Genomic DNA, 19987 nt, shown 5'->3' with positions numbered 1-19987 from the left:
CGCCTCGTCCAGTCAGAACCACCCACCCACTAGCAACCACTGACAGTCCCGCACCCGTTCGCATCCATGCCCGCAGGTGCCATGCCGAGCCAGGCACCATTAGCTGTCGGACGGACGCTCCTTCAGCGAGCAGCAAGAGCAGCGGAACTTGTTTTCTGGGTGGACTTTTGAGCGGGGTGTTGGCATGATGAATATTCCATGGCCATAACGGGCTTAAACTGTGGGCCTGCCTGCAAACCGAAAAACAAGAGCCCTGTGTAAGTTGGTAGCACAGTACCCTAGTTTACGAAAAATTCAGAGGACTGTAAGGAATATGTATATATATATATATATATATATGTTCTGCTGGTTAAGTACTCATAAATGTTTTATGAGTGTTTTAATCGGAGTGTTCGGCTCATTAATTTTTCATGGCAATAACACTCGTGGTATCAACTAAACAGCTTCGTTTACCATTGGTGAGCGATATTTAATCATTTCTAAAATGTGCTATATTTGCGTTTTTAATCACTTCTTGTTGGCTGGTCATCTTAATTCGTCGCCCTTGGATGTTTGCCTAATGAAGTCCATAAATAAGTCGCAAGGCCGAAGGCGAATCAATCAAAAAACTTGTGATTCCTGGCCCATCATCTGTGTGCCGCCTATTCCCTTCGATTAAGGGCTTATAATTTATGTAGAGGATAATGCCACGCCCACATCCTGCTGAACCTCCCCGTCTTCAGCGTATTCTCGTTCTTATGAAGCTCCTGTTGATGACAGCTCCGACAGCTTTTCTCTTTTTTTTTTCCCCCTGTGCTGTTGCCACAACGACAGGAATTAAGTCATTTGTCCTTGAGTGCCAGAGATAAACGCTGTGCAGAAGTGTCATGGCACGAGGGGAGGGAATGGAATGGTATGGAATGGGTGATAGGGAGGCTGTATTGCGCCTCTAATGACCGTACAGCCACCCTTATATGTATATAGTGTTCTACCGCCCGTCTACCCCACACCGCACCAAACATACTGCTTTTTGCGCACCCCAACCATTGAGTGGTTAATGGCGAAATGCGTAAATTATGTCGAGAGTATCCACATTGTTCACTTCCACGCTGCTGCTGCTGCTGCTGTTGCTGCTTTTCCCCTTTCTGGTTATCATCTTTTCAGCCTCCGACCTCCAAACCACCCACCTCCACCCACTTGGCTGCCCCATTGGCTGTCAGCTAATGACAAGATTCGTGTGCTGGCCAAGGTCAAACCAATGTATTGCCTTTCTGTGCCAGTTTTGCTATTCCTCTTGGCTTGTTTACCCGGCACTTGGATGCTTGGTTCAAGGGTGTATTGTGTTTTTGCAATAACACATTTATTATTTTAATATTTCAGCTGACCTACAGCTGTGTTCAAAAAAATAGCAGTGCGATGGAAACTAAGAAACACAAATGTATTTCTCCACGTCCCTTTTTGGAATCCACTTTTTTTTCCACTTATTTTTGTAAAATGGAATATATAGATATAGAAAAAAAGAAAATCCCGTCAGTTTTTCATGTTACCCTTTTTTTATTTACATTCTTGAGCAAATTCACCACTTTTAGGCTGTTCATAAGAATAGCAGTCTCTGGTTTTGTCCATTGTAAAGTCTCGAAATGATAAATATTTTCTAAAAAGTGAGTTTGGTTAAGTTAATTCGTATATTTTAAAGGGCAATAAATTAAAAAAAAATTTAAAAAATTTTATTTTAGTGGGTAGAGGACACCACTGCTCCCAGGAGAAAAGAATGTTAATTTTTAAGCTTAGAAAGGAAGAAAAAACATATAAGGACATTCAAAAAACCCTTGAATGTTCTGCCAAAATGGTATCCAATGCCATTAAATATGAATGGAAGCCCGAAAACCGTGGTACCATACTTAAAACCACAGATATAGAGGATCGGCGCATAGTTCGTTTCAGCAAAGTCTATCCTTTTGCATCCTTTGGGGACATAAAGTCTGAGCTAAACTTGAAAATAAGCGACGTTATTATTCAGAGATGACTACTGAATCAAAATTTATGTGAGAGGAGTCCACAAAAGGATCCCCTACTTAGCCCTAGGCATATTAAGGCAAGGTTAAGCTTCCCTAAAACCTACCTAATCTGGCCAGTCTCCAAATGGCGTAATATCCTTTGGATTGATGGGTCAAAAATAGTGCTATTTGGTGGAACTGGTTCACTACAGTATATCTGATGACCTCCAAACATGGAGTACCACCCAAAACACCCACTGATGACTTCCCATCATGGTGGACCTAAAATCCTGGTATGGGCTTGTTTTTTTTTACAATGGTATGAGTCCATACCATATGATTTATGGTATTAGAGACCAAAACGCATATGCAAATATTCTTAGTGATGTCTTACTGTCATATTCTGAATATAATATGCCCTTAAAATAGACATTCCAACAGGATAATGATACGAAACGCAGAAGCAAATCGGCTAAGAATAGGTTCACCCAAAATAGAATAGATGTAATGCCGTGGCCAGCATCATCTTCCGATTTAAGCCCGATTGAAAACCTGTGGGGGGACATTGAACAATATGTGTCGAAGAAATCCCCGACGTCTAAGGCTCAGATTTGGCAAGTTGTGCAGGATGCATGGTCAAAAATACCCCTCAAACGTTGCCAGGACCTGGTGGACTCCATGTCGCGTGGGTGTAAGGCTGTGCTGGCTAACAAAGGCTATCCAACCAAGTATTAGGCCCTAATTAACACATTAAAAAGAAAAACTAAGTTCGTTCTAAGTCAAGTTGATTTTTTTGTACTATTTTTTCATAGCACTGCTATTTTAGTGAACACCTGAATTTCTGCCTATTATGTTGTTTTAATCTATATTTTCGAAACTATTAAAGAAATAAAAGTGAAACAACATAATTGTTTGAAATTAAATACTTAACGATATTATAAAAAAAATTTGACCATTAAAATTGTAAATCATAGGAATTTTTTAACTTAAACTCGCAGGTCCCAAGCACTGCTATTTTTTTGAACACAGCTGTATCTAATGTTTGGAAAAATCATTGGTTGTGTAGAACATTGTAAAAATGTAAGAGATTATTTTATGGCAGCTGTAACATTGCTAAACATTGCTAATGGTTGTATGTTATTTTATGGAAAATAATAGCTACTAAAACGAAGTAGCTAAAAGTCGGCAAATTAGGTTTCTCCTCGCTGTTATTGCGGCTTATCCGAGCTCCCGCATGGATGTACAGATACTAAATCAATGTCGCTCGTCGCTTTTCAATACGCTTTTCATTACTCATACGCAGCGTGGCACCAACAGAGCGTGGGATGAATGTGCGTTTGTGGCGAGGTGGAAATGGGAATCCAAATGGGATGAGGTGTTTGTTGGTGGCAAGGAATGAGTCTGAATGTAGGGGTTTTGCCCATGACACATCTTTCATAGCTTTCGGCAACACTTTGTCTGCCATTATGGTGTAGTATCTATCTCGCTCGCTCGCTCTTTTAGCCTTCGTTTATTTGCTTTGCCCAGCTCCCATGTGGAAAACACTTTTCGTGGAAATTCCTTGGACCAAAGTGTGCTTGTGCTGAATGCGTTTCGCCTTCCTGGAAGCGCAGACAAAGTCCCCAGACAGGGAAAAGGTCATTAAAGTGTTTAAGAATTGCATGCAATTATAAAGGAATAGATACTGAAAAGAATGGAAAACAGGAAAACAATGCCAGGCAGAGAAGTCATTAACTTGTCTGCGTAATTGCAACAACGAAGACAAACAAAATAATTCCCCTCAAGTAGGAAACTTACATATTCTGCTCTCTTTTCTCCTTTTTTTTTCCTTTCTTCACTTTAACCAACACGCTAAGGCGGCAAATGGGGAATAATAGTCAATAAGCTGGTATGCAGCTTCTGCTCTGGCCCAATTAATCATCCAGTGCCAGCAGTTTTTCCCAAGCACTACATCCCCGCCTCATTCTTCGTTTACCTTACTGTGCCCGCTTTTTAATCATTCTTACGTACTTATCACTTAACGGCTTTGAGGCTGTCAAAAGTTACACTTAACCGGAGTTTGCTCCGCACCCACACAAACACACACAGTCGGACGGGAAGCTATAGCTCATCCACTAGCACCGCCCAGCACGCGATAGATACCCAGATAGGAGCCAACCGGAGACGTAGCACCCACTGACACCCACTTTTCCTCCCACTCTCACGATTCTCGCGCAGACAACCGGCTACAGAAACCGGCCGGTGAATAGCTTTGGCTAAATGATAACGACAGCACAACATGCGAGAAAATAAACAAACAAGTCTAGTGGCGGGGTTATGGTGAAGAAGATCGAGTATTTAATACCCCTTAATTTTCCAGTGCTAATAAACGCAATGAAGTTGCAACACAGATAATTTGTTAATGGGCTTAGGTAAATGAATACATCCTAGGATAGGTTGATTAGGAAACCTTACTCCACCTTTTTGATAATATCCAAGCATAGTAAATGGTATATCGTTAGATAAGGTTTCATACATACAAACAAACATATATGGGCTTGACTAATAAAACTGATTTAATTTTAAAAACAAGAGTGTTGAGCTCATTTTATCGATTACCAAGAAATAAAACTGATAAGCGTTGGTATCTTCAAATTATTTATATCAAATTGAAGTGCAATAGTTTATATATACGAATATAGAAGTATCTGAGTACCGCATACCCTTAGATTATATGCAGTGCTGGGTATAAAAACAGATGAGAATCGTAATTGAAATGGACTGAAAACGGGAGTGGAAGTGGTAGCCAGTTTTCGAAAATGAAGTGGCAACGGTATGGGAATGGGAATCGGAGTGCAACAAGTGACATCAGAAGGCGATGACACAAATCTTATCGCAAACAATGTAATTGTCCGATATGAGCGAGTGTGTGAAGAAAAGCTCTCTATATATTCTTAATAAACCAGTTCGCACGATCAAAAAACATGCTCTTTAGTTCTAGATCAACAGGAACGCATGTGTAAATCGAGGAGTTTCAAGCTCCAGATACCCTCTAAGCTCAATTTATGTAATTTATGCACCGTCTTCGAGTTTCTCAATACAAACTTGTGTATATTTTTCAATTAAAATCAAATTTCACACTATGTCTTTAGAGCACTTATGTATATGTATGCCGTATGCATTCGGATATATAATCAATGAACTGATTGAGAGGGTGGCATCGCGCTGCCCCTTTATTATACCCATTTGGGAGGTACCTCACCCCTTTTTATATCCACTTAACACCCACTTCCTACCTAAACTTTCAGTTCAATTGCCCGAGTCGGGCCGTAAAAATAGCTTTAATGAGCATTTCCCATGCAGTGAGCTTTTGACACTTGTTTAGTAATATCGAACAGCGACCCATATATATATATCTAAGTCCACGTGTGTCGGCGTGTATGTTCAGATATAATGGAATATATATCGAGGCGCACGTTCGTCTGCCCCCCAATTGCTCATATTGATTTGAGTAATTTCTCTCGGTGCGCGAGTAGCTCATCTCTCTTTGCTCGCAGGTGTTGCTTTTGTTGTAGGCGCCGCTCTCTCCCACTCTTATCCTACCAGTGCTGACTGAATATCAGTGTAAAAATAGCTAGATTATAAAGGTACTTATTGTTTGCTTGTGAAATTCTTCAAATACCATTTCATATATAATTTATATTCGAAAACAGCAAAGTTCCTTTTGAGGGCGTGTACTAGGTATAGGATTGGTTATAGGTTTTCATCGGTGGCTCCTATATAGCAGTACAGCCAGCTATATTTAGCCAGAAACAAGCCAAGTGGGCGGCACTGCACCCCACTCTCCCTCTTCGCTCCCACTGGCCCCACTCTGCCGCGCTCTCTCTCTTTCACACATCGCAAGTGCACAAAACGTGCGGAGCTGCGAGCAATTCATTCATTTCACTGACAAACGCTCGACGGTTCACACACTCGGCACTCGAGGAGGAGAAAGAGGCGGCGAAAGAAAGCGAAATAATAACAACAATAATACGGCAGATGAACAGATAAATCGGGTGTAGTTGAAACCTCAAAACCAAAACAACAGCAACAGTTAAAAAAAGACAGTCAACCGTGCTATCTGTGATTTATTTACAAAAAAGAAAAAAAAAACCAACAAAAATACACCGTTGATTAAATCTTAAAATTGATGAGAAACGCACTTAACTGTGAAAAGGTGATTATTAAAAAAAAAAATGTTTAAATAAATAATACATTTGTTGAAAGGAAAACAAATATATATAAATATTTGGTTTACAACTGTTTAAATACCATGAATTCGAATTGTTTTCGAAAAATATAAGTGTATGAATACATCCATATAAATAAGACGAAAGTGTGTTTGTGCATAATTAAAATCCAAATAGATTTCTTAACGGTTCATAAACTGAAACGCAAAAGCCAGCTGCCGCTGAGCGTTTATCTCAGTTTTATCCAGCGATACGAGTTTACCAGCTAACCATTACTTATCCAAAAAATATATATAAATGTACATATATGTTAATCTTGCTCCGCAGATCGCGTTGCTGAGTACTCCGACGAGGACGAGGAGGCCGAGTTCAGTTCGGGCGAATTCAACGACGAGGCCAACGAACTGGGCCTGATCCGGGGCTACGATCCCAAGGATCCGAGGGACTACAACCATCCGGCCAAGCATGATATGCGCAAGTATCGCAACAAGCTGCAGCGCTCCGGAATCGAGGACTGCGCCTTAGTGGGTCACCATCCCGGCAGCATCCAGCACCATCATCCCGGCGTCGTCGTCGATAGCGATAGCGAGTTCGAGATGAAGGACAAGAGCTCGTCACGGGCCAAGTTTAGCCGGGTGAGTCAATTCAATCACATCGTATCATATCGTGTAATCCCGCCCAGCTGTTCCGCGTGGCACCCAAAAAAAAAAAGCACAAAAATTGTCTCTTACCCAAAAGTATTTTCATTACCGCTCGATATAATTGCGTGGCAACACGTCAGCAGGCGGAGGTCTTCTATTTGGGGGGCTCTAAAATTCATTATGCAAAGTGAATAAATATCACTTAGTGGCTATCTATATAGATTACAAGCACACATTCGCACATATAGCGTATGAAAAGGGGTAGAACCCATTCACTAAAAAGCTAGAAACGCAAAAACAGAAACGTTCTTCTTTTTTGAACCTTTTAATCAGATGGTAAAGAATGCAAAATAGATAATAGGTGATTTAAATATTCACTAAATTTGACTAAACTAAAACCATGTAAATAAAGCGTTGGATGATCGAATATTTAACTAGATTCAGTGAGATATATCTTAGGATTACCTTGTTCTAGTTCCTTCTAGCCATGCCTTTTTAGGAATTTCCCAGAAATTAGCATAAGCTAATCTATAAGGCATTTCCATATTATTCACATTTAACCCATTCTAGTCATCGAAACTATGCTTAGCCTTGTCTAACATTGTTAGTACCTTGTTGCTACCTCCTCATTCTTGCTGCGGCATTTGCCAATTGCGAAATATTGTCAGTTCCTTGCTGCTAACCCAGATCCGCAGGCACAGATATAAGATACAAAAAGCCGACCCAAAACAAAGACCCTCTACCTCTACCAAACCGGCGGCCAAATCAAATGAAATATGTATCAAAAATGTTATCCCCATAGTATGTATAGAAGAATATAGAGTGCATATACATACATTTGCACAGATACTTAAGTTCGGGGAAAGGCATGCCCCAAACGGGGTGGCCAAGAATTTCTGTGGCAAATAGTTGACAATTGTTGGGGCGGCGGCCTTGGCGTGTCGCTCACTCGACTCAATTTGCTTAGATTCGCCCGGTGGCATACTTTCGAACCTATGACTATATCCCAGGGCTATATATCGGGGTCGTGGATTTCCGCATAAGAATATATCCAAGTTGGGCAAGATAGAAAGGGTTTCTTGCTAAGAAAAAGGCGATGTTATTCACTTGAAATATGAAATGAATGGGGATTATTTTCCCCAAACAGCATATTTAGAAATTCCATGCTTTATTTATGCCTTTTTCCCCTTAAAAGCATTTGTACCAATCACAACAAAGACAATTTTCTTAAGCTGCCGCTTAAATATTTAAACAGCATTTGGCTTTGGCTCACTCGGCTCAGCTGTTTGGGCCAATTATGGACTTTTGCCTCGTCCTGCTGCCCGCCCATCCCCTCTCTGCGCCCCTTTTTATCTACGCACCTGGCCGACGTCCGTAGCACAGGTGTAAAATTAGCCTGCGGCTTTTATTGTCATGGCTTTTTATCGCAGGATCATTTTGAATGCCTGGCGTAGACAAAAAGTCGACTAATGACAGGCCGTAGCACAAAAAACGTAAAAAAAAAAAATAAAACAAACAAAAAGAAACCGATGAGCGCTGGGCAATTAAAAAAGAACGATGCATAAATTTTAACAGCTCCCCAAGTCGTCAACGCTGTCGCAGTCCTTGAGATTTCGTTTAATGACCCATAAGCAACTCTAGATTGATCCAGAGGCAATTAAGGGGTATTAATGGGCGAAAGGCAAGAGCAGAGAAAACAATATTTTCAACTTAATGAAAGATCTTGTTTCCTTACGATCAAGATCTTGTAGCTTCTAGTGTGCAACTACTGATGCAGTTTAATATTTTTTAGCTTTTTCCTTTAATAGTTACAAAATTGAAGCAATAAAAGCAAAGATTAATAATCATTTTTATGCTTTTTCCTTCATTTAGACGATCTCGCTGCAGCAGCGAAACTTCAAGCAGAAGATCGTGGCACTTTTGAAGCGGTTCAAGGTGAGCGAGGAGCTGGAGGGCGAGTCCGGTCATCGGGGCACGGCGGCGCTGCGCGGAGAACGCGACCTGGATGCACTCTTCCAGGAGCTGGAGTCGCTGTCCTGCTGCGAGGGCGACGACTCCGGACCGGACATGGACAGCATATCGGTGGGCTCCACGCCGAAGCCATCGCTGCGTCCCTTCTTCACCAACTCGCGGATTATGCTGCACGACAGCATCACCGGAAATGGCGGAGATCTGAGCCAATTGGTGGGCGGTGGCTCTGGACCCGGAACCGGAAACGCTGGTGAGTACGGGGCGGATGACTTTTAACGGCGGGCTGATTTGATTTTGCATTCTTATTGATGTGCTATTAACTGGAGTTTGACTAAACGACTTTTGTTCTATCAATTTTGTTTGGCTTTCTAATGCGTTGCGTTGCGTTGAGTTTGTGGGCGTTACGTTGCGTTGCGTTGCGTTTTCATTACGTTACTATTTAGCCTAATACTGATACACACTCAATTCTGACTTAAATTCAAGCTTAATAAATCATAAAAATATTTATAATGTTGATTAGTTTATATCAGACTTAATACGTAATGTAAAATTGCTTTTAAGTAAACTCAAGTGAGTAGAAATAATATAAACACACGCATATTTGGAAATTTTCCGGAAATGTGTAAAATGTATTATGTAAACTCTGTTTTCAAGAGCCGGTTTTATTTTTGTACAATTTTGTTGCTGCTGTCTGTCCGCTGCTCTGCGATTTTCCATTGTCAACAGTTTAGGTCAAGGTTAAAAAACACGAAAAATAAAGAAAACTTGCGGACAGGAATCTCACTTACACACCGAAACGCATACACAACACAGCATACCGACACGCACACAGACACACAGTTGAAAAGGGACAAATTGTTTTTCCTGGAAAATGGAGGCGTGGCATTGGGAAACACAGACAGTTAATTGTTTTGTTGACCATTACGAACACCACCGCCCACCGAGCAAAAGTGGGCGCGGCATTGCACATTTTCCGGGAAAAACAAGAGCGCAACCAGTGACTTTTTTCGTAGCTTTGCCGAATTAACTTTCAATTGTGTTCAATATAGATGTAAGTCGAGTATTTTCGATCCAAATGCTTAGCTTAACTATACTACTTAAGTATTATATACTTGAACAACAACTCCAAACAAACAACAAACAAACATAAGATACATTTTGCATGGCTTGAACAAATCTCTCTTGCAGGCAACTCTGAGCGCCGATCATCGGATAAGAGCGACCAATTGACCAATTCATCTTACAATCTTGAAAATAACAAAAACCAAAAATGCATTCATTTAACAAACAATAACAATTCGGCAACAACACCAGGTCTGTGTACATTACAGCAAAATCTAAAAAATAAAAACAAAATACAGAAAAGAATACCCCCCAATCAAAATTATAGAAATCTTACACACCATAACTCCCCAAAAAAATGAGACCACAAACAGTTGTGTGTATCCTATGGACACTGAATATGTATAGCATACTGCAATCCGTGTCCAGTTTTGTGTATAAATACTGCCAGCCAATGCCCACCCAATCAGATACATTTTCCATCCAGAAAATCTTAGCTATTTCCTTGTTTTTGAGGGTTAACGCCATCCTGGAGATATTAAAAGTTACTGTATTACCAAGTTATTCTCATAGATACAATATTTCGTGAGATTGCACCCTTTTTTCGGATTTTCCCAATCTATAAATCGAGAAAACGAAACAAAGAAGCTCTTGTGCTGTTTTCTTAACAAAATAACAAGAATATATAATGCGCAGTTTATAGGATTACAGGTTTTTAATATTTAAAGGAGGCGTTTACCCAAATTCCTTGCCTTGCTCCACACTCACGCACAGCCCACACACGCATACAGCTACACAGCCATACACACACTGCCACAAGTACACTGGAAATGTAAATGTATGCCTTGCTCGTATCCTAGTTGTTGTTGCACCACACCGCTCCGCACCTTTGCATGCTCGAAATTGGAGTGGGATTAGGGGGAATCTTTGATTTGTGCGTCAAATCCATTGATCGTTTGTTTTCGTTATACATAGTTGAGGTGCATGTTTGTGGGGTCTTAAAATAAAACTCCCCCGCCCTTTTTGCCACCCAACCAACCCCACAAAAAAAAAAGAACGGAGTCCACGTTCTCAACATGTGTGAGATTGTGTGTGAGTCTGTGGCATGACAATTGAACCTTCGACGCACTTGAAGCGGTTTTCCAATTAGCTCCGACATAGACGTCAGACCCTTGAAAACAACACCCTTAATCACGGCCCTATGCCGCCAGTATCGCCCCTACCACGTGTTAAAGTCTTGGATTTGTTTGCTCCCCCAGTTTTTCCCCTTTCACCGCCACCCCCTTTCATTTCTTTCACTTTCATTTTATTTACGTGTCGTGCGTTTTTTGATTAATCGGCGCATGGCTTTGAAAATTCAAGCACGACGAGCCGGAAATTTGTGCCTCACAGAAATATGGCTACTTTGCCGCCCCACCTTTAGCCCACCTCCCTCCCATTCATGGTCATAAAATAAAGAAAGCTTTAATTATATTTTCGGTCCGTTCTTTTTATTATTTATTTACACGGCGCTCCTTGGACTGGGTAACTGTTCGCAGGGGCGTTCTATTTCGGGACCTACTATTTGTGGCCGCCATTCTGTCTCACGATTCTGTTTTTACTCGTCTTGTTTGGTCTCCGCATGTCTTGTGCCCCCAGTTTCACACCGTCACTCACTAGACCCCTTCCTCCAACCGGGGTCATCCTAATGGCCGTGTCTTTGGAAAAATGAGAGGAAGCCTTAAAAGAACACTTCATGTTTGAATAAGAATAGAAATGGGCTTTCGTCTATATCAATTTTCCACAGACATTACCATTATGATAGCTCCTGCGTTAGATTAATCCAGACACCCAAATACGTGGTCTAACCCATTTCCTTATCTCTTTTGTGCTCACCACAGATCGCGGGGGTAATGACAGCTCCGGCAATGAGGGCAACGCTGGCTATACGGATGGCCAGAATTCCGATCCGCAAAACAGTCCGCCCAGGGACAAGGACTACCTGCGCCTGCAGCAGATGCAGCAGCAGCAGTTGACCCCAGTGAGCTCAGTGGCCGCCAGCATGGGTAGCGGGAGCGTAATAACGCCCGCTCAGACGGAGAAGCGTTCACGATTGTTCCGAACTTCCAGCAATACTCCGGCAAACACAGGAAGTGGTGGCAACAGTGTCAGTGCCATTAGCGCATCGGGAGGCGGCAAGAGGAAGCACACCCTGAGCCTGAGTGCCGAGCCAAGATCCGTGCTGGAGACTTGCCTGTCGCCCACCAACGTGGAGCCACGCAAGCTGCTGCTCGACCAACTGAGTCGCGTGTTCGCCGGCGAGGACAGCGCCATTCCGGAGGTGGTGACCATCATTAGCCCGCCGGAGGCGTTAGGCGGCAGTGCGCTGCTGGCCAAACTGGTCACGCTCTTTGCCAACTCCTTCAAGCCGGCCTTCGTGCCGCAGAACACTGCCGAGGTCAAGGCGGTGCTGCAGGCGCTCATGGCCAAGATCCAGAAGTAGTAAGTGTTTGCTTTCGAATGCAATTTTAATGCAAATATGCAATTTTAATGCATTTCCTCGCCCACGTTTAGTTGTAACTCCAACGCCAAGCCACCGCACACGGTGAAGGTGCTGCTGATTGGAGGAGATTGGCTGCAGGGAGCCACTCTGCGACACTACGTCGAACTGATGGGAGTGCGCCCTCCAGATTGGCTGAATCACCTGCGCTTCTACCTGGTGCCCGTCGGCGGCAGCTGCGGCAGCGTGGCCCGCCATCTCAGCCAGATGGATCAGGCGTACGCGGTGATGTTCGGTTCGGACAACTGGACGCAGCTGTGCGAACGGGCGGCAGCCACAGCGGCAGCGGTCAGTGCGGTGACCACAGTGAATGCCACCGCGCTGACAACCAACCTCGCGGATGCGGCCGGTGTTGCCAAGTCGGACATCGCAGAATTGGTGCAGCGTATTCAGCGATACCTGCTGGCGGCAGGACCCTGCACGCAGATACCCATTGCCGAAGCTATGGTTAACTACAAGGACGAGGACTCCTGCCAAATATTTGTGCCGTTTGTTAGTGTAAGTATATAGTCGAAGAAAATGGTTTCATAAGCCATAACACACTATTGTTCCTAATATACAGGATGTTCGCATTGGGTATCTGGACGCCCAGGCCTCGCTGGATCTTGAAGAAATTGCAGCTGGCTCCAATGCGGTCGGCAGTGGACTGGGTTCTGGATCCGCTTCAAGCTCAGCCATCCCCATAGGCAGCCAGAGCTCGCCGAATGTGCATGGCGTTGTGTCTGGCTCGCCGCCCCAGCAGCAGAGCTTGGGACGCATCTCACCGCCTCTGCAAACGCCACCGTCATCCGCATCTTCTCATCGGGAGAGAAATACCAGTGAATCGCTTAGTACGCCATCGTCGGTGCAGCAGCAGACTTTCAGTGGAGCTCTTGCGGCGGCCGAAGCAGTGGAACTGCAAGTTGACTATTGGCCCCTGGTGAGGCCGGGCGAAGGTCACGCCAAGGAGTCTAAGGGTGGCTTGTCCAAGGGTAGCGACGCTGGCGGCAAGAATAGCATTAAGAGTACGTTTAGGAACCTGCAGGTGTGGCGTCTGCCACAGCATGCACAGCAATTGGGTGATATGTTCAATGGACTGACTGTTAGTTTCGCCACCAAGGAAAAGAAGCAGAAGCAAAGTGAGTCCTTCCTAACTCGTGTTCAAAAGATTATCCTAAACCCACTGTCCTACCCTTTCAGTTATGCGCTTGGGCAAAAAGAAGGATAAGGAGCGTGATCTCGAGAAGGAGCAATGTGTGGAGGGCGTGGCCCGTTTGATTTGCTCACCGAAACAATCGCATCCAGTGCCACTGCGAGGTAAGAACATCCACTTTTTACTCAGTGAAGTGTTTGACTAATTTTCCCTTAACTTTGGCAGTGTACATTGATGGCACCGAGTGGACGGGAGTCAAGTTCTTCCAAGTATCGTCGCAATGGCAAACGCACGTCAAGAACTTTCCGATTGCGCTCATCGGCTGCACTCCCATGTCCTGTGCTGAATTATCCTAGTCATTTTAACCCCCGACCTCACACGGGACACTCCCAACTCCCACAAACAACACAGATATACGGACACAAAAACTGAAATGTGCTCGGAGCAAGGGAGCCAGTCACTTGCGCGGCAATAAATATTATAAAACTGAAAAGAATGATAATTTATTTATAACTAGTGTAAAATCCCAAATAAGAAGACTTTACTCGTTGAGTTTTTGTAAGAAACTGATTTTATTTGGAAATATCTTCGGTTTAAATAGGTGACATGAGAATCGCATCTTAAAGTAAATGGCCTACGCAGAGGCCTAAGTAAATAGTCCCCGCCTTATCGAGGTCCCACGCTCGGGCACATCTGCCTATCTTGAGCGGCGAGGACCTTATCTGTGGTCTCCCACTAAGGGACTATTTTAGGAGGCGGGGAACGATCTCAAGTGACTGACTCATGTGGTGTGCACATGTTTTTGAGCAATGCACCCATGTCGCCTTAGATAACAAAATCCTAAATATAATTTATCGCTCTCGATTCATTTACATAAGATATGAACGGAGCCCAAAATTGTAAGTCTTTAAATATATTCGTGTTCATGTGTGAACATTCTGCCAAAGGGCCAGCAAAGCTGAGATGTACATTAGTATATTAGTTGCATTTATAACAGTAGTGGACTGTATTTATTTGATATATGTTCATTTATTTTGCAACTAAGATTTCAATGGGCCTAGTTTTTCTGGCTTTTAATTTTATTGGATTACAATTATGGTTTATATTATTTTTAATTCAACAATTTGTACTCAATTAACTTATTTTAAACATTTTGCTTTTTCTATGTAGAAGTACATTTTCTATTAAACAACGATATAGTGGACTGTATATTTTTATTTGTTATATTATTTTATTGTTTATTTACTATTGATATTTATAGTACTGGCAACGGACCTGCAAAGGTTATTGCTTGCATTCTTTGTTGCACAGCACATTTCCGTATGAAATATATTATTAATACTATCATTAGTATTAAAGCAATAATTAATCCAGCATGTCCGGAAATATGATGGAAATGTAAATCTTTCAATTTTTGATGGTTCTCTTTCATAAATTTAATTTCATTATTCAATCGTTCAAATTCCTCAGTATGATTTAATATTGATAGTTTCAGCGGATCCCAAATAATCTTCGGCACTTCACTAACTTCTCCTATATAAGGTGTTGATAATAATTCTTCACTTTCGGACTGAATGTTATGGTGGGCAACTAGAATTTTATCGTCGGTTCTTGCCGTACAATATGGCGCAATGCTTAAAACTCCTTGCTGAGGCAAATCAAACAATTCAATTTGAGAGCCAGTACATTGCAGACGGACTTTTGAATTCGCAGGAACCTTAAACAACCAACTACATTGCCATAATGATTCCGATCTTGGACATTCCCGATGTCGCTCTAGTTCGTCTTTTTGGCTCTTGGTCAGCCTCATTTTTGTCAACAGACTTTATTCCTTCCAAGGGACAAATTTTAGTAATGGGTCTAGTGATATATCCTTCCTGCATCTTTACTTTAGCCACTCGGACCTTATCATCATTCCCCTTATGCACCTTTTCCACCTTTCCTAAAGGCCATCTTGCAGGATGACAATTCTCATCCTTTAATAAAACTATTTGCCCTTCTTCTATATTAGGAATTTCCTTTTTCCATTTATTCCTTTGCTGGAGCGTATGCAAATATTCACTTTTCCACTTAACCCAGAAATCTTTCTTCATTTTTTGGATAAGTCTCCACCTATCCAAATTTCCGATTTTTTCATCTTCCATTGGTTCGACTATTTCTAAAGGTGGTCTTCCAATTAAAAAATGACCTGGTGTTAAAACTTCTTGTTGGTCCTTCTCACTAACTATAGTGTATAATGGCCTTGAATTTAAGCATGCTTCTATTTGACATAAAAGAGTTGACATTTCTTCGTAAGTCAAAATAGTGTCGCCGATTATACGCTTTAAATGGTATTTCATTGACTTAACTCCAGCTTCCCAAATACCTCCGAAGTGAGGTCCTGCCGGGGGAATAAAATGCCAATCAATCCTGTCCTTTTCAAGCTGCGCTGCAATTGTTATATTTTCTTGTATTGCATTAAATAACTCTTGATCTAATTTTCTTGCAGCTCCTACAAAATTTGTTCCGTTGTCTGAATAGATATTGGAACATTTTCCCCGTCTAGCAATAAATCTTCTGAGTGCTGCTAAAAATGCGTCTGAAGTTAGATCGCTTACCATTTCTAAGTGTATGGCTTTGGTGGCCATGCAAACGAATACAGCAACGTATCCTTTAAATGTTTTTTGGCCACGATTTTTTGAACATTTAACATAATAAGGACCTGCGTAATCTATTCCAGTATTAAGAAACGGGAATGTCATCGTCACTCTATATTTTGGCAAGTTACCCATTATTTGCTGAGCTGTATTTTGTTTATACCTTGCACACGTTACACATTCTCTTAAATACTTTTTTAACGAATTTTTCAACCCGAAAATCCAATACTTTCTTTGGATATAGTTTCGCATTAGGTTTATCCCTCCATGCAATGTTTCCTTATGAGCATTTTTTATTAATAAGCTTGTTAGGTGGCATTTTTCTAAAATGATTGGATGTTTAACATTAAATTCTGCATTGGAATTTTGCAATCTTCCTCCAACTCTTAGAACCCCATCCTTGTCCAAAAATGGATTCAATGACAATATTTTATTATTTGTCTTGATTTCCTTTTTGATTTTAAGGCACTTTATCTCTTGCCTAAACTGGTATTCTTGTTGTTTCTTAATAACAACTGTTTCCGCTATTCTTATCTCCTTTACTGAAATAATTGATGAATAGGCTTTATTTCTTGTTTTCATCTGCACGAATCTATTTATGTATGCTATTATACGTATAAGTTTTTCTATACTGGAATACCTTTCTATTAATTCGTAAATAGGATCATCTATTTTGTCATTTAATACCGTATTTATTAAGACAGGTTCTTCTACAGACTGCTGCCGAGGCCAAAGTTCTTTTGGGTCTGCTAGCCATTTCGGACCTTTCCACCAAAAATCACAGTTGATCAACTGGTTAGAATCCACTCCCCTGGATGCTAAATCTGCTGGATTATCCTCTGACTTAACATGATTCCATTCAGTATTTTTTAATTTCCGAATGTCATCCGTTCTTCTTTTTATAAATTTGATCTTACTTTGACCACTGTTAATCCATGCTAAGGTAATCGTGGAATCACTCCAAGCATAGATCTCCATTATATTGTCAATTGATCCTTTTAGTCTTTGGATTAATTCACTAAGCAGGTGAGCTGCACACAGCTCGAGTTTGGGAATTGTCTTCCTATTTTTTATAGGGTTGACTCTACTTTTGCTAGCTATTATATTAACATGAGGTCCTACTTTAGCATAGACTACTGCAGCATATGCTTTTTCGGAGGCGTCCGCAATTCCGTGAATCTGAATGACTGAAGAACTGTTTGAATTAATCCACCTTGGGATTCGAATATTCTCTAACAATAATAAATTTTCTTTATATTTTTCCCAATAATTTTTATCTTCTATGGATAATTCCTGATCCCATTCACTTTTATTTATCCAAAGTTTTTGAATAAAAAGTTTTCCTGAAACCGTGACTGGTGCCAACCATCCTAACGGATCAAATATTTTTGCTAGCGTTGATAACACAACGCGCTTATTTATATTTTTTGATTCATCATTACAATTTACGCTGAACTTAAATAAATCATTTTGAGGTTCCCATTTTAGTCCTAAAGTTTTAACACATTCATTTTCGATAATATTGAGAACCTTATTGTCCCCTGTGTCCTCCACAGTGGTTAATATTTTGGAATTGTTGGAAATCCATTTCCTTAAGTTGAATCCAACTTTCTGCAATTCATGGAGAATTAATGTTATTAATTTATTAGCTTCTTCTACCGAATCAGCTCCAGTCATTAGGTCATCCATATAGAAATCATTCCTAATTATTGCACTAATAACTTGGTTTTTACATTTATCTGCAATATCTACCAGAACCCTGGTAGCCAAATATGGTGCAGATGCAGTTCCGTAAGTGACTGTGGTTAATTTATATGTTTTAATTTTTTCTTTTGGAGAATTTCTCCATAAAATATATTGATATTTTTGATCATTATTATCTATTTTAATTTGTCGGTACATCTTTTCAATGTCTGCCGAAACAACAAATTCCCATTTTCTCCATTTAATAATAATGTCAAAAATATCTTTTTGAACTCGTGGCCCAACCCACATTATGTCGTTCAAACTTTTGTTATTCGTAGTTTTTGCTGAAGCATCAAAAACTACTCTCAATTTGGTCGTAAGGCTTGAATCTCTAATCACTGCCTGGTGCGGTAAAAAATATTTGCCTTCATCACTCACTTCAATCATGTGTCCTAAATCCATGTATTCATTCATGAATTTAGTGTAGTCAACCTTAAGTTTTTCATTTCTTTTTAGTTTTTTCTCCAGATTCATGTAACGAGCTATCGCTTGTTTCTTTGAATCTCCTAAGGTGACATCCTCCTTGAATGGAATTGACACAATGTATCGCCCATCTGAATCTTTTTTTGTCGTTTTGATAAATTTATTTTCACAGATTTCAGACTCGATATCATCTCTTTCTTCTTCTTCCACTTCCCAGTAGCGATCTAACTCTTTTATTTCTATTGTTGTGGCTACAATGGTTTCTTTTCCTTTGGATTTTTTACATCCAGAAACTATCCACCCGAAATCAGTTTTTTGCCCAAGGAGACCGTCTATTTTTATAACTCCATTTTGCAGAATGTGAGTATATACGTCTGCTCCAATGATTAGATCAATGCGACCCGGTTTATTAAAATCGGGGTCGGCTAATTTAAAGTTCTTCCATTTTTTCTGATCAACATTAATCGTGTTGACTGGAAGTGCCTTCATAAGTTTTGGGAGAATAATTGCTTCAATTTCTAAATTTTTCGGAGAATTTCTTATCGAAATAACCGCTTTGTGCTTGGAGATGCACGTTCCTGTGGAAGATACTCCACTTATTTCAGTATGAGACCGAAATTTTTTCAATTTTAGAATCTGTGCAGACTCTTCTGAAATAATTGTGCTTTGAGAGCCACTATCAATCAATGCTCTTAATTGTTCAAAGCCTCCATACCTCGACTTTACTTGAATCAAGGCCGTGGCCAACAAGGCTTGACCTGTTGTTCTACACGTATTCACTTTTTCTGGATTATGACCTGCAAAGTGAAGTAACGTGTGGTGAGGTTTACGACAAGTCGAACAAAGCTGCTCGCTTATACATTTTTTACCAAACGGATGCCTCAGACATCTTAGGCAAATCCCATTTTTTCTTACCCAGTCAGACCGTTCTGCTGGATTCATTATTTTAAATTTATGGCATTGAATTAAATAATGCCCTGGTAGTTTGCAATATGCACAATTGTCACTATAATTTTTATTCTTGTTATTATTAATCATTTTCTTTACAGGTTTTACTTCCTGTGAGAATGATGATATAGAATTGAGCCTTTGCTCTAAAAAGTCCATGACATCAGAAAGTGCCTGTATTTCTTTTGTCTTTTTAACATGGCTTTCATATAAATTGAGTGATTCTTTATTGAATTTCCGAAGAATTATGTGAGCGAAAATTGCATCCACATCTTCTGGTAATTGTGCCTTTAATTTTATAATATAAATTGACTCGTTAATCGTGTCAATAAATGTCTTTATTTGCTTATTGGATTCTAAATTTAAATTTGGCATATCCATAAGCCTATTCATATGATCTGAGAATATGTTTCTTTTATTCTCATATCGCTTGGTCAAAAACTCCCAAGTGGCTTCATAATTTTCTCCAGAGCCGAGCAGTAAATGAGTAACCACATTTCTGGCTTCTCCTTTTAATGCTGACTTTAGATAATTAAATTTGAGAGAAGGACTGAGATCCTCTCTCACATGTATGAGCTCTGTAAAGAGTTCATTAAAAAGATCCCATTCTTTGGAATCACCAAAGAAAGTGGGAATCTGTATTTTAGGCAGGGTTGGTAACTCCTCCGCCTTAACAACCGTCGACATTTCAGCTTTATTTATTGT

General features: G+C 40.7%; 1 protein-coding gene across 5 annotated transcripts in view; it reads left to right on the top strand.

Moving 5' to 3' along the window:
- The window catches only part of LOC6729325 (phosphofurin acidic cluster sorting protein 2), a 35112-nt gene extending 21090 nt beyond the window's left edge, over positions 1 to 14022 (top strand). For 3 of the 5 annotated variants that reach the window (XM_039295587.1, XM_044923389.1, XM_002104606.4), the window contains 8 exons: positions 6512 to 6819; positions 8698 to 9046; positions 9985 to 10110; positions 11739 to 12339; positions 12412 to 12895; positions 12960 to 13515; positions 13577 to 13693; positions 13755 to 14022. In XM_039295587.1, the coding sequence (XP_039151521.1) occupies positions 6512 to 6819; positions 8698 to 9046; positions 9985 to 10110; positions 11739 to 12339; positions 12412 to 12895; positions 12960 to 13515; positions 13577 to 13693; positions 13755 to 13885 (2672 nt within the window). In that variant the 3' untranslated portion in view covers positions 13886 to 14022. Of the gene's footprint in view, positions 1 to 5890; positions 6172 to 6511; positions 6820 to 8697; positions 9047 to 9984; positions 10111 to 11738; positions 12340 to 12411; positions 12896 to 12959; positions 13516 to 13576; positions 13694 to 13754 lie in introns of those variants that run through there. The other 2 variants (XM_016174828.3, XM_016174829.3) reach the window with 2 other exon arrangements.
- Positions 14023 to 19987: the final 5965 nt, after the last annotated feature.

The sequence above is a fragment of the Drosophila simulans genome, chromosome 3R, assembly GCF_016746395.2.
Source record: "Drosophila simulans strain w501 chromosome 3R, Prin_Dsim_3.1, whole genome shotgun sequence".
In the NCBI taxonomy this organism is placed as follows: domain Eukaryota; kingdom Metazoa; phylum Arthropoda; class Insecta; order Diptera; family Drosophilidae; genus Drosophila; species Drosophila simulans.
This window is presented reverse-complemented; position numbering and strand designations above follow the sequence as displayed.